Source organism: Idiotropiscis lumnitzeri, chromosome 16, assembly GCF_059441095.1.
Source record: "Idiotropiscis lumnitzeri isolate Australia: NSW breed Sydney's pygmy pipehorse chromosome 16, RoL_Ilum_1.0, whole genome shotgun sequence".
NCBI classification, from domain to species: domain Eukaryota; kingdom Metazoa; phylum Chordata; class Actinopteri; order Syngnathiformes; family Syngnathidae; genus Idiotropiscis; species Idiotropiscis lumnitzeri.
The window spans coordinates 3,718,049-3,731,881 of record NC_142406.1 but is presented as its reverse complement, the minus strand read 5'-3'; the positions used below and the strand labels follow the sequence as shown (position 1 = coordinate 3,731,881).

At 43.8% G+C, this 13,833-nt stretch overlaps 2 protein-coding genes across 9 annotated transcripts in view; one reads left to right on the top strand and one right to left on the bottom strand.

Moving 5' to 3' along the window:
* pdk4 (pyruvate dehydrogenase kinase, isozyme 4) overlaps nucleotides 1–13,833 on the top strand; it is a 55,816-nt gene that overhangs the window by 19,927 nt on the left and 22,056 nt on the right. For 5 of the 6 annotated variants that reach the window (XM_088318237.1, XM_088318239.1, XM_088318238.1 and 2 more), the window contains 2 exons: nucleotides 1,268–1,421; nucleotides 12,907–13,067. The gene's annotated coding sequence lies outside the window, so the exon portion shown is untranslated. Of the gene's footprint in view, nucleotides 1–1,267; nucleotides 1,422–12,878; nucleotides 13,068–13,833 lie in introns of those variants that run through there. The other variant, XM_088318240.1, reaches the window with a different exon arrangement.
* dync1i1a (dynein cytoplasmic 1 intermediate chain 1a) overlaps nucleotides 1–13,833 on the bottom strand; it is a 31,520-nt gene that overhangs the window by 2,277 nt on the left and 15,410 nt on the right. For 2 of the 3 annotated variants that reach the window (XM_088318223.1, XM_088318221.1), the window contains exons 8-16: nucleotides 12,890–13,064; nucleotides 12,717–12,816; nucleotides 12,507–12,632; nucleotides 6,717–6,863; nucleotides 5,804–5,917; nucleotides 5,573–5,706; nucleotides 5,264–5,408; nucleotides 2,495–2,635; nucleotides 534–659 (exon numbers count right to left, since the gene is read on the bottom strand). In XM_088318223.1, coding sequence (XP_088174349.1) covers nucleotides 534–659; nucleotides 2,495–2,635; nucleotides 5,264–5,408; nucleotides 5,573–5,706; nucleotides 5,804–5,917; nucleotides 6,717–6,863; nucleotides 12,507–12,632; nucleotides 12,717–12,816; nucleotides 12,890–13,064 — 1,208 coding nt within the window. The remainder of the gene's footprint in view (nucleotides 1–533; nucleotides 660–2,494; nucleotides 2,636–5,263; nucleotides 5,409–5,572; nucleotides 5,707–5,803; nucleotides 5,918–6,716; nucleotides 6,864–12,506; nucleotides 12,633–12,716; nucleotides 12,817–12,889; nucleotides 13,065–13,833) is intronic. The other variant, XM_088318222.1, reaches the window with a different exon arrangement.

Genomic DNA, 13,833 nt, shown 5'->3' with positions numbered 1-13,833 from the left:
AAATGTATATACGGAAAAAGAATTGGGACGTCAAATCTGACTACAAGGAGAGAGCAGCTTCCCCTCTTTTGGGAAGACAGATTTTTTTTTTTTGGTGTGAATTGTTGGCGGAAAACATTAGTGAGGTCAGAGCTCATTTCTGCATAGTCGCGAGCTCATAAAAATGATTGACATTTAATCAGTCTGATTGTCTGTTTCTCATCGGCCACAGTTGGTTTCCTAAAAATCCAATTAGAGGTACAAGATGAAGCCAGAGAGGCTCGAATTCCTGTCGAGCAGTATTAAACGCACTTGCACTGTTCATTATTTTTATTTTAAACCAAAAAAGACAAAACACTCTCCTAGAAGCGCTGTAATCTGATGGCGCTTTTTTATTGGCTGTCGCTAGATGATGTTGCGTCAAGGCCACACACTGTAAAATGACCACAACTCTTAGATGACTCTTAACAAAAATATTTGCTTAAATTTCAGCTTTAGTTTTCGTTAATTGAAACAATCATGCTAGGGAGCAAATAAAACGATGACTTGAATACCTCTCCAGTATCGTAAACCCACACTCGTCCCTCCGAGTCGCCGACTGCCACTTCCTTCCCTCCAGATGACCAACGCACTCTGTTGAGGGCCGACGCACCTTCGATCGTCACACTGGCCGTTGGTACCTAGCGAACAAACGTTTTGCGTGACGTCAACTTTACACAAGATGACTTGAAATGATGACATGTAATGTTGATGACTCCGCTTGTGCGTTCCTTTTGGAAAGAGCACTTGGATTGCATCTTAAAAATGACAGGAAAACATCTGAAGGCTTTCCATCTAAAGTGTTCCTGACATATGGCAGGCAAGTCTGACATGTCATCCGTGGAGACAGAGGCCTTGGCATCATGTCGCCTCACACAGAGAGCTGCCACTGCTGCAGCATCTTGAAAAGCGGCGCTAACCACAGACTGGCTGCCATTAGCCCGCTTGAATCCACAGCTCCGCCCAACCGGATCGGAACACAGCACTTTCAATTGACTGTATATATACTGCCTGTGTGTGTGTGTGAGAATATCTGCTGGAAATGAGAACCAGGCGCTCCGCACTTCTCCGTTAATGTTGTTATGACTGTGTGTTTTTAATATGACGCTAACAATGAAAGTCTGTTGCTATTAGTCTGTGTGTGCTTGTGTGTTGTGTACATCCGTTTGTGTGAGCAATTGTTTCTCATAAAGCACATTGTTAGGCCAGTTAGGCTGTGTGTAATGAACTCTTCCTCTGTTGAAGAAAGGCCCCTGTTGAGGGAACCATGGGAACGCCGTCATCTGTGCGCCTCGTGCAGACGAACACCCAGCGATCGTGATTACATCGGCGCGCCTGCCCAGTTTAAATCGATAAAGGACGACACACGAGACACCTTTTCCATTCGGGAGCAGCAAATGTAGGTATGTTCCAAGAGAGAAAGTTGTTGAGGATACTGAGGGTGTTGTTTCTATGGTAACCAAGAGACAGGAAGACTTTTATATCTGCTTTTAGCAGAGCAATCCACACTGCTATGACAAAGGATGTTTTTTTTCTTTCGAAGATTAAATGAGTGTAGAATTGTTCCAATTGGATTATTCACCAAAGAGTTGTGTCACATCCTCATCTTTGCTTCAAAGATAAAATAGGGAAATAAGATTAAAGCATTAACATAACATAAGCATGGATTTAATAGCCAGTAAATAATTTGGCATGCACACTTCAGCTTCAGGTTCCAAATTTTGAAGACTCAAAAGTAAGTCCGGCAAAATAGCACTAAATCACTCTACCAGCTCCTCTCCTGTTGGAGTTGCTTGTCTGACATCGTGGCAGTAACACTGTGCTCCTTGGTGCCCGCCCCTCTCACCACATACCCATGGAACGGGTTCATTGACAACATACTGTGCCCTGCTAAGTGCAGTGTGAAAAGGGCTTAACCCTGTATGAAAAATGATATTGTCAGGCCAGCAAAATATTTATTTACAGCCCTGTTCGAGGCAAACAGATGTAAACATTCTATGCTAAATTATATTACATGTCATGTCTGGACTAGAGAACATAGAATTATATCCATGCCAGTTTGAGCTGTTCTCTTTTTGATAATTAATCATAAATAGTACATGAGTGAACATGGGGACACATCACCTGCTGCCGCTTAACTACTGACCTTTTTGTATGATTGCATTTTGGCCATAGTTTGAGGATGGAAGATGGATGGGCGAGGGTGACGGGGTGCTGAAGTTGCATGAATATTGTACAGAGGTTTGTAGGAATGTTGGGAGGGAGCCGGGACGAATGGATGTCACCCGACGTGATTTAAAGCGAGGGCTGTGGGGAACGCCCACGGGGCGACGAGGGTGGGGAGCACGCGGGTGTTTGGTTGTGTGGTTCAGGTCGAGACGTAGCAACGGGCCCTCGGGACACACGTCAACAGAGCACAAACACACCCGCCGTGACCTTCAGTCCGCCATCCATCATGGAAAACACACGCACACACCTCCGTGTCGTTGTTGAGGTTCCACAGGTCGAGGCGGCCCATGCCGTCCACGGAGGCGAAGATTGCAGGGTGCACAGGCGACCACATGACATCATAGACGTAGTCGGCGTTGTCCTCAAAAGAGTACAAAGGCTTGTTTTGCTGAAAGAGATCGGAAGATGTTTATGACGGTGCGAAACAGCTGTAGAGGGGAAAAAAAGTGAGCATTCAGGGTTAGAGCATTTGACTGGCAAGAGACAAGCCGAAAAAAAAAAAGAACGCGAGAGAGAACGGCGAGAGGGAGTGAGTGAGCTTCAGACAGAGTGGCGCTGCCTCAGCCTTGGGGCCTGTCTGGGTGCGCAGCCTAATTAAAAAGCCTCGCACATTCACACAGCACCATAAAACCGCTGGGAGAGATGAAAGGGAGGGCCCCTCCACAAGGTGTACTGTAACCTCAGCACAACAGCTGTCTGCAATAGCGATGGAAAGAGATGGCGGAGTGGGAAGGAAAAAATATTCATCCCAAGAAACAGACCCTGACTTAAAAAAAAAAAAAAAAGCAAAATATTTGAAATTCTTACTATTCCCTAAGTGACGATTGTTGTACACTCTGCAGGAGGCCAAATTAAAAGTTTCAATAGTCAAATTTAAAATCTTTTGTTCGCTAAATACAACATGACCACTATACATTTTGAAGGAATAATTATAGTATATAATTTAAGTATTATTTTTTTTAGCGCCATTAATTAAAGCAAACCACCTAAATCAGGGATTCTCAGTTTATTTTCCCAATATTTCTAGTTAAAATTGGAAACTTACGTCTGTAAGTTGAATACTGCATTTGAATTGTTTTTTTTTTTTCTAACTTTTTTAAAACATGGTTAACATGGTAGAAAGGAACTTAACCAAAGTCAATTAATTTCAACATTTTTATTTTATTTTTGTTGATCGCTGATCTGCATTTCTAAAGCGAACAACAAAGTATGCGCTTCAAGGCCTTGCCAATTTTGCAGAAGTCGACTTGTGTGCAAGTTGGCCCTGAGCCAAAGTCCAGAAGGGTATTTGTTTTATTAGTGCGCCAGTCCTCAAATGTCAGTAGGCACTTTTATTAAATGATACGACAAAATCATTTATTTCAAATTGTACCACAGACCACAAGTTATGGTGGCTTCCGTGCACCCGTGGTACCCAATTTGAGAACCACTCACCTAAATGTACCCTTATTTAAATTCAACAAAATAAAAACATTGAACAAAACATTTTATTTTCTCAAAAGAAATATAGCAATCTTTATGACGTCTGTAGTACTTTTAAAAACTTTCACTGTCAGATTTGACATTGTTGTCTGTTGACTGGTTGAAGGAGAATCGTCACTTCTAATTGTAGATGTCGACAGAAAGAGGAAATCCCTCTGTTTGTTTGACTTGTTTACGTAGCACGCAGCACTTTGCTGTCTTGTGCCTTTACCTTCATTGTTAAATTAATTGGCAAATTACTTTTACTGTCTCTGTGGTATGATTTGACACTATTTACAGCAGATGCAGTCGTGAATACCCCGCAGTGGAAGCGCGAACCTGATTAGAATTTATTGGCTTGAACTGTACTGTAGAGAAATAAGAGGAAGGATACCACTTGGTGGAAATCTACGGAAAAATAAATCACTGTGATAAAGTTTCTGTTAAGGCAGAAAATGTATAATCAAACCTTCAAAATTTTGCAGATATATGAAGAAAAATCAACTGGTTATTTATTTTTATTAATAGTACGTAACATATGATCCAAAGTTGCCCACGGTCAACTAAGATCCCGCCCACTTTCCTCTTCAGCCTCAAAAATTGCATCCATAATTTCCAGAAAATGACATGAAATATGTACACTTCAGCACAGCTTTACACATTCCCAAAATTCCATTTTAGGTGAGCTCGCAAGAATAGTCAGCAGCTTTCTGGATGTTGTTGGTACATGTTTCTTTTTTACTAAAGTGGAGAAAAAAAGTCGTTAATGAATATTTGGTCTCAAAATGCAAGCAAAAATATTTATCAGATCAAAATAAGCGACCACCTGTATTAATCATTTAATGTATCCTTAAAAAGTTTCATAAATATGCATCATTGTGAATCTGTGAAGTCGAAATCAGCGTTGATGTATTTTCCATCAACCTTCAGTCAAGATCACCTCATCTCAAGTGAAATTCCGAGAAGAGCTTAAGTGGCACAATAACATGTCATCGATCCCTCTACTCACTGACGTTGACCCAAAGAGTTCACGTCATGCCGAAACCCTCGCGACTCTTTCAGACTCCAAATGTTTATATTGACCACGATATTCCAACTGCGTCATGTAAAAAACATTAGCGGACGGCTTGACGAAGGCCCTCTTGAACTGGAGCGCGATCGAGACGTCGACCTGAACGTGCGGTTGCGTGTCATACTCTGGTTTGTGAAGGCTATGATTGGTGGGTGGAAGGTAAACCCCCCGAGGGCTTTTAGGTAAGCAGAGGCAGCCTGCTTGAGGTATGTAAAAGCATCTGTTTGCACACAAACATGCACACATACTTAGATTTCGGTATTCCGCATGCCCACATACAAATATGGACAGGGATAAGAGGCAAAAATGCATTCCTGTGGTGCCCCTCAAAGGGAAGGGAATTCCCAAAACTAGAGACCCACCCCCCTATTTTGCGCACTCCTTTTTTGTCTTGCTTCTCAGGAAGTACCGTTTAACCTCGTCAGAATTTGACACGCTGTCAGTGCACCAACGATTCAGCGGCTCTAACACGCAATCACTCACCTTAGTGCTCCATAGTTTGACCGTCCAGTCGAATGAGGAAGTGATGAAAAGGTGGGAAAAATCCACGGTGCCCACAGCGTTGTGACAGCCGATCCCTGTCACGGGCCCCTGGTGGCCCTCGAACATCTCACAGATCCCTGCCTTGCTAAGAAGACGAGAGAACATTTTTTTTTTTTCATGAGCTGACCTTTAAGATCGAATACATTTTCCAAGTGTTGCTCACAAATCTAAGTCAGTGTTAGTGAGCAGTTCTCCTTTAACAAACACACCAAATTTGTCGAGTGTCTGTGTTGGAGTGTGTCCACCAACCTGCCGTGTCTGGACGCGGTGTACACGGTGCCCTCCTCACTACCGACGACATAGTTGTTAACGTCTCCCGTTGGGAAGTCCATGCCGGTTACTGCCACCGGTTTGGATTTATTGTACACCAGTTCCATGCTTTCCTGCGCATACACGCAAGAAGACACATTGTCCATGTATGCGACATTCCAGCTTGTCAGCGAGGATATTTGATAATACGGGATTGCCGTGTTGTTAAACCTGAGGCTGAGACAGCATGTCGAGACTCCACGAGCACATCCTTCCATCTGTAGACACGGTGATCAGGTTGTTGGCATTCTGCGTGCCAACCACGTTGACGCAGTACACGGGGTGCTAGGCTCAAAGAACAAACACCAAATGACTCTTCTCATCTTTATCCACCACTCTGTCATATATTTTCTCTCTTAAAGAAGCTAATTGTGCACTTGCATCCGGTACTAATAATCTTTGTGTTCAGACTCAACCGACCTTATAAAATAGCATTAAATCTATATACTTTCGTGACCCTTGTAATCATGACTTCATTCTGTACTTGTTGTATGTGGCCGGCTCACTTGTTTGGTGCTCAGTTTCCTTTAAATGGACTCTACATCTGGTTCCATGCGCTGCTGTGCAAATCCACAGGAGTGTGTGAAACCATAAATGTCCTTACTGGCTTGTAATTGATTTGTGTCCTGGGCCACACAAAGAATCCTTTCAGCAATCAGCACCATGCTAAGCTGCCCGCTCTCGCTGAATGTAGAGGACATGAGCGAAGGCCTCATTATTTCGCAGCCACTTTAAGCCAAGTGCATGTTCGGCAGTCCGTGTGTGTGGTGGTGCTGTCGCTATATGACTCGGTGAGGCTCGGAGAGTGTCTGAACTTTTTAAGTCATGAATTTGACTCACTTGAGTTTGTTTCTATGGTAAAAGCTTTTCGGTCAGTGTGGCAGTGAAAATAGTTTAGTTATAGACACTAATACAAAATGCGCTGTGGTCTGGCAGCACTTTGGCGTAGTGGTTCTGCACAGTTCTGAGGTTTTGGGGTTCGAATCTCCGATCAATCCATTCATTTTCTGCACCGCTCATCGCGCTAAACTATGAAGCTAAATTGAACAACTCTTCATTTAATGACACAATAATGAGGGCTCACAGTGTGTGCAGCAGCCGACAGGGGAGTCCTCTGGACTGGGGTCCGTCTGTGACTGCGGTTGTCCCACAGGACGATCTGCCCCGAGTAGGTCCCTCCCACCACAAGGTTGGGATGAAACCTGGCGAAACCCACCGACACCACTGGAGACTGCGGATAGACAGGAGGAGTGGGGCGGGTGGTGTGAGAATGTTTATTTGATTTCATATTCAAATTCTAGCGAGTGGTTGGTCAGCTTAATGGGAACAGAGAAGTGTAACGCAACTTGTTGCGTGAGTGATGAAGTCTTCGCGCTGGGTGGCAGACATGACGAGACAAGACGGCATGGGAGATGATGAGCTTGGCCGTGAGTGTACGGCGGGGAGAGGAGAGAAGAGCTGACGCAGGGGGCGGAGACCGGACAAAGGGGGGGATTGTAGTCCTCTTTCCCCTCAGCCGTTTCACATTACAGCATCAAAACCCCAGCAGCCACTGGAGCGCTCACTGTAGCCTCCATCATGACAAGCGCACCCTTTAACCCTTATTCCCTCAGACACACACACACACACACACACACTCGCAATGCTGTGTGAATTGCAGTTGGGTTCCTCTTCACTGCTTTTCCCCTTCAGGCTTCAAGCCAGCACTCCCTGACCCTTAGCCACTCTCGTATCTATTCTTAGGACTTGGGAGGAAAAAAAAAAACAATGCAGCATCGTACGGTTACGCATCCAACATATTCATGAGATAATAAAGCCAAGTAAAGTGGAAATACCGGAATATACTAACAAAACAGTTGCCAGTAAATCTAAAGGATTACATGCAAAAACACTCTTCAATTTAATTACCGAAAGACTTCAACAAATTACATTTAGTCGTATAATATGCCCTCAACGGAATTAACTTAAAATCTCTCAGCATTATGCTGATCACATTTTCTGCTGTTAAATTCCTGTTTCAAGGCCAAAAAACAGCTTCAAATGTTGGCTATATGCATCCTGCCTTCCCCAGTCTCTCTCTCTCTCTCTCTCTCTCTCTCTCTCCCGACCACTGAGCCATGTGCAAACCAGCCGACTCCAAACCCAAGTACATTTTGTAAAGGAGACTGGAAAAGAAACCAGAAGGAAAGCAAACACTCTTTCTCTCTTTTTATGGTTTCTTCTGAAGAGTCCTGGCTTCCAGAGGAATGGCGCGGGAGTCGCTTCAGATGTCAAGACTCAAAATAAACTCAAGTTCTGCGGTGAAAATAAAGTTGCTCATAAGCCGGCGAGGAGGCCCTCTCCTGAAATGTTTATTTATGCAGTTCAATAACGAGGGATATGGCTATATTGATGGCGCAACCAGAGTATAACCAGTCGCAAGCTATTATCGAAATAGAAATGTTCTAAATGTTGCCGCTACTGTGGCGGCTTTACGCAGCAAGTGCAATAATTGTTAACATCACAAAGTGACCCCCGCAATTCGAGAATTGGTCATATACGATGTATAATATTCACGGGCAATTCCTTCCTTAACATTTACGCTTCCTAACGTCCAGATTTGAGATAAGATACAGTTGTCTGACTGGTTTGATGTTTGATGTCGGCAGTGACTCCGTCATAAAGTCACCACCGTGACAATCGTTGTCTTTGTGTAAGGACTGTGACCCGTTTCGAAGGCTAAAAGCGACCACTGATTCATCTCATGCATCAGTAGCCCACTAACTAAAATAGAAATTGTTTATCGGAAGCTTAATGGTGTTATTACTATTTGATAAAGTCAATTTCCCGCAAATTAAAAGATGGACATTTTTGAGGGTGAGAGCGACCTGACTAAACGCTAAATCCAACTACTCCCCTTTTTTTTTTTTGCTCCATATGTTAATTGAACTTAATCCAACATTTTAAAATCCTATATTGTCATTTATTACAAAGTTGAGAACAAGCCCTACTCAAACATTCTCCCTTTTAAGCTTCAAATGAAACCAAATGCCATCCCCTTTCATTTTGGAGTTGTACCCACTTAATACTTACGGCATGTGAAACAGTCCATTTGTCCCACATTCTTAACCGTTTGGGATTTAAATGTCGGATGACACTTTCAAGTGGATTCACAATTCCACCATTGTCATGTCGGAAATGACAAACTACTTCAATTTAGATCTTTGTTTATGTCGCTTTCTACTTCCTTTCGTTTTATGACATTTTTCCCCCCCAGTGATGGTTTGAAGACATCATTTGCATGGATTAGCATCCCTGAATTTTACAGTGCTATTTTAAAATAAGCAAATCATTCACCTTCAATTCCTCCGTACCTTTCTTTTCACACATCTGGACACCCCAGAAGCACATCTGTCTAAATAACACCTTAACAACTCTCACATGTGATAGCATGGCTAAATCAGGCCTGACATTTCTTTCTTTTTTTTTTCCCCCCCCCCAAACGCCATGTGGCCCTCATGGATGATTCTCATCTCACATGCAGCACGGCTCGGCCTCAACCCCCCCACATCAACATCTGACAGACCGGATGTGAAGGGTGAGGGGAGGGTGGCAGGTTGCAGGGCAGCAGCAAAAGTCGGGGCACAGAATTGGAAATATTTTACTGGCCGAATGCAAGAAGCAAAAAAAAAAAAATCTCTTTAGGAGTCTTGTAAGTCCTCCACACCCAATAGCGTATCAGCGACCTGCCACTTGGGCTCACAAGTGCTTCGGGCAGTCCTTATTATATACACGGGAAGTATTCTGTTAAGGATAATACACACATGGAAGGCTCTGATGAAAGATGGCACCCAGTGAAGGATCACAGTGCGATGGCAGAGCGAAAAGGAAGCTGGAGAGAACGGATCCCCCCCACCTCTATTGTTGCCTCCTACCCTCGGGTATCAAACTGGCTCTGAAGTCATATTGCAGAGGCAGAGATGAAGCCCGAGTGGCATGATGAGAATAGAGTGCAGTGATGTGTTTTGGGGGGGGGGGGGTCAGGGGGGAAGACAGTAGATACATCCACACCTCCCTTCTTACCACACTCATCTGGTTTCCACTCCGCCTTATCAGGAACAGATGGATACGTCTTCTTGTAACCCCCCCCCCTGACTTCGCTAGTTTATGACACCCCACAGATTTTGTCACTCTGCGGTTTTCGCCAAGGAAAGAGAAAATAGCAACCGCAGTCTCTATTTCACCAGAATAGGCGAATACAAGCTGGAAAAAAAAAAACGTCTCTCCTTTGCCTCTATTTCACATCACTCTCTTTTTGTTGCCACACACTGCCATTTAATGGCACTGATCAGTGGCATTTTTATACTGGGGGGTGAATGGTAAGCTGCTTGGTGTACTATCTGATGTGCTTTTCAAAGTTCACACTCTCACACAAGCTAAGAGGCACAAAGAGCGTTGTCAACACTTAAGATGGGTCTGGCCAATAATATAGATTGAGAAACAAATTGTGACATAGAAGGTGTCATGTTCGTTTTGCAATCTGATTTAATTGATTGCATTTCGAAGCGACCTATTTAATGGCTAAAAGTAGTGATTTTCATTCACGGTGCCTGGGCACCCCACTGTGTGGTCCGTTTCTTTCTCGCTAGGCCTTCTCCTCATCACCCCTTAAATGTTATGGACATGCTAAAAGATGCTTGGCGAGACGTGATGAGCCACGTCGGCATTCATAAAAATACGTTTAAAAAACGACTGGATTTAATAGGCTATGACAGTCGCTATGGGGGTTGTTCCAGGGTGCGATGCGGTTTTGAAGTGTAAGTTCAACACTGGTTTTAAGTCAAACTGACTCTTTAATGTGGAGTGACTTTGCTCACTTTACTGACTGGTGTCAACTTACTTAACATTGAAGTAAGGTTGTCGTGTTGCGGCAGCCTCAACAATACAATTGAGTATTAGAAGTCTCAGAAAATAGCTCTAAGAGTCTTTTAGAGTCAGACTATCTCAAATATCCCCCCTTAAAATACATCTTAAATGAAATCAGCACTTCAACAAAAGCCCACTAAGAGATGTATACTAAATTGCACCGAAACCAAGCAACGAGTTTAGCACAGGAGCAGGCTGGACTGTTTTTGCATTTCATTACCTGTGCAGGAAATCTCGAGTACTGACCTGACCAAAACCTCATCTGAAACATTAAACCATCTGTAAGCCTAAAACAATAAAGCCCCCAGTGCACTAGACCTCAACCACAAACCCCAGCGACTCAGCACTGTCCTTCTGTTGTATCAACCCCTCGACAGACGCACATTTATAGATTTCAACCATCTACCTATCCTTACGCCAAATGAGAAATCCTTTTGTGGGCGAGCCTGGGTAAACAAAAAAAATGGCTGAAATACTACTAAAGCTTCTCTCTGGGCTTGCCAAGGCCAACAGAAGAGAGCCTGCCAGACGAAGCCATGCGTACGCGAATGCGTGTAGCGCATGCATACAGTAAACATTCGGTTTGTTTGATCAGGGATGCATGTGAGAGATGCGTTCCTCGCTTCCTTTTAGTTACAGAGGGGATGTGGAGTGCAAATAGATGAAGAGGAGAACAGAGAAAGGGAAGCTTGGAAGCACCATGCGGTTTTGGGGTCGTGGGTTTTAAATGGCAAAACATGCTCACACATTAAAAAACATTTAATGTACAGTTTTAGCTTTCGCGTGGCCGTGCAACCTTTTACCTAGGGCAGGGGTGGGAAAACCTTTTGATTGGGGGCCCACAATGGGTTCTAAAATTTGACAGAGGGGCCGGACCAGGAGCAGATGGTTGGAGTGTTTTGGGAACCTCACCTCATTGGAGAAAAAAAATACATTTAATTTTAAATTAAAGTGAACAAAAGCATTACAACATTATATTATATGTCTTTGAAAAACCACAGTATTTAGAAAATAAAACATGAACAAGGTTTATTCATTTCATTTTTTTTCAAGTTCAGGGGGCCGGATTAAAACGTTTAACGGGCCGCAAGTGGCCCCCATGCCGTAGTTTGCCCACACCTGACCTAGGGGGGGTCACACTGAATTTACGTAAAATGGATCATGCAGCTATCTCTTTATTTCATTCACAGATGAGATGCCTAGACACACACTTTCAATGTCTGTCATAACTAGGAACTCAGAAAGTGAGCTGTTGATACCTTCTAAAATATAAAACATATTTGTATATAAATCCCAATATAACAAGACGCAGGCCTGTAGTCTATCCATAAAACCACACAAATTATAGCAGCAATATAAATTACAAAGCAGTGATACAATGAAATGTTTAATGACGGGTGGGAATAGACTGGGTAACTTCATTGTGAAACGCTTGCACGCAGCAAGCAGTCGGCAGGGGGGAAAAAAAATGAAGGAAAAAAAAATGTGAATATGTGCGTGCATTTTGTAACATTTTTCAAGCAATGAGATCAGCGCCTGAGACAATGATGCTTTCACAGATTATTTCCATATTGACGCTGCTGTAGTTGAGGCAAGCGTCGTAATTGGGAAACACAGCAGAGCTCACATCGACCCGGCATCAGTGTGGGTGGGCCAACACTCACACATATGTGGTGGCGTCGGATTAGGAAGTGGTAGGCCACATCATTTTACTACCGAGAAGTTTCTGGAAGGTTTCGCTTGTCTCCAGGGAGAAGCGAAGCCCCCCCCCCTACCCCCCTCCCTCACCCACTCATCAACCTAGCGTCTCCCGTTTTCTCACTGTCACTTGCTATTAGCATCATACCTGTCAATGACTTTCGTTCCCACCAGAAAGAAAAATTTATTTCTTTAAAACTGCCCTCCACTGCTGATGCAGATTTTTATTGATTTTTATTTATTTTTTTTATATGGGCTTTAATAGACATACCTGACAGTGAAAGATGTACTCCGGTGTGGCTTTTTTGAATTTGATGTTCCATACCAGGGCAACACCGTCTGGTTCGTGGGGGGCGTCTTCGTTGTTGTTGTAGGACGCAACAAGCAACTCGGGATACTAAGATAAACACACCACCAAAGATTAATACTTGACGTTGTTTTAGTTTAAAATAATAAGCCAAGAGGCGGGGAGGAGGCTCACCTGAGGTGACCAGTCAAGACAGGTGACAACGCGATGCTTTGACCAATGATCATCATAGAAAAGTCTCGTGAAGGACAAACTGGAGCCTCCAGCGAGGTCTCTGGAAGCGTCCGACATGAGATCCGATGAGGTAAAGACAACCGGGTCTACTTGCAAGGCTACTCGAAGCTCACCCCTCCTTGTCTTCCAGGGCTCGACCACCGTAGTCAAAGAAGATGTCGCCGCTTTCCGCCAGAGCTCTCTCCATCACCCGGATGCTGCAGTCGAAGAAATTCTGAAACTCGGACGAGTGGAGTATTTGCTGCCTCTCCTCCTCCGTTAGCTCCCGCAGCACAGGGAAAGAGCCTGCTGGTAGGAACAGTTTCACTTCCATTATATTTCATTTGAATTAACTGGATTTTTAACACAATTAGTGTGAAAAAAAATTTTAATAGGAGGTGCAAAGCAACTGAAGCACTTGTTTGGGGTTCGTGTCTTAATATTTTGTTTGGCGGCATACCATACATTTTTTTTTCAAACGCAAACTATGCACCTTGTTTCAATTAAGGTTGGGAAACGCTGCATTAAACAAGTGACGAAAACATGCCGCACTGTCAACATCAACTACATCGTGTTCTCTTCATGTCAGATTAAGTCACTTAATCTCGATCAGAAACAGAGCAACATGCAGGGCCTAATAAACTACAAACAGGTCCTAATGAATGTTTCATAAAAATACTACAGTGAGAAACTTCACAAACAAGACACAAACAATACTGCCTCCCTTTGAACGGAACGGTCGCACAGCATGGGGTCGCCTTATTGAAGTCACTGTCCCCGAGCGCGCACACGCCATTTTGCGGCGTGGCGTGCGCAGACACACAAATGCGGACCTTTGCCCTGCCTCTTGACTTTGATCCCCGCTTCCATCACGACTTGTCAGAAAAGACTGAATTGAGCGGAACACATCAAAGAGCAGACCTTCTAACAGGCCGCGATGGAGAGGAGACGGATGACTGTGTGTGTGTGTGTTTGAGGCACGCACGGCACGCTGATGATTATGCATGTGCGCTTTTGAATATGCGCAGCTCTCATCAAGTCCTGTTGTGGGTGCATCTGTTGTCTATTCCCTTCCCGT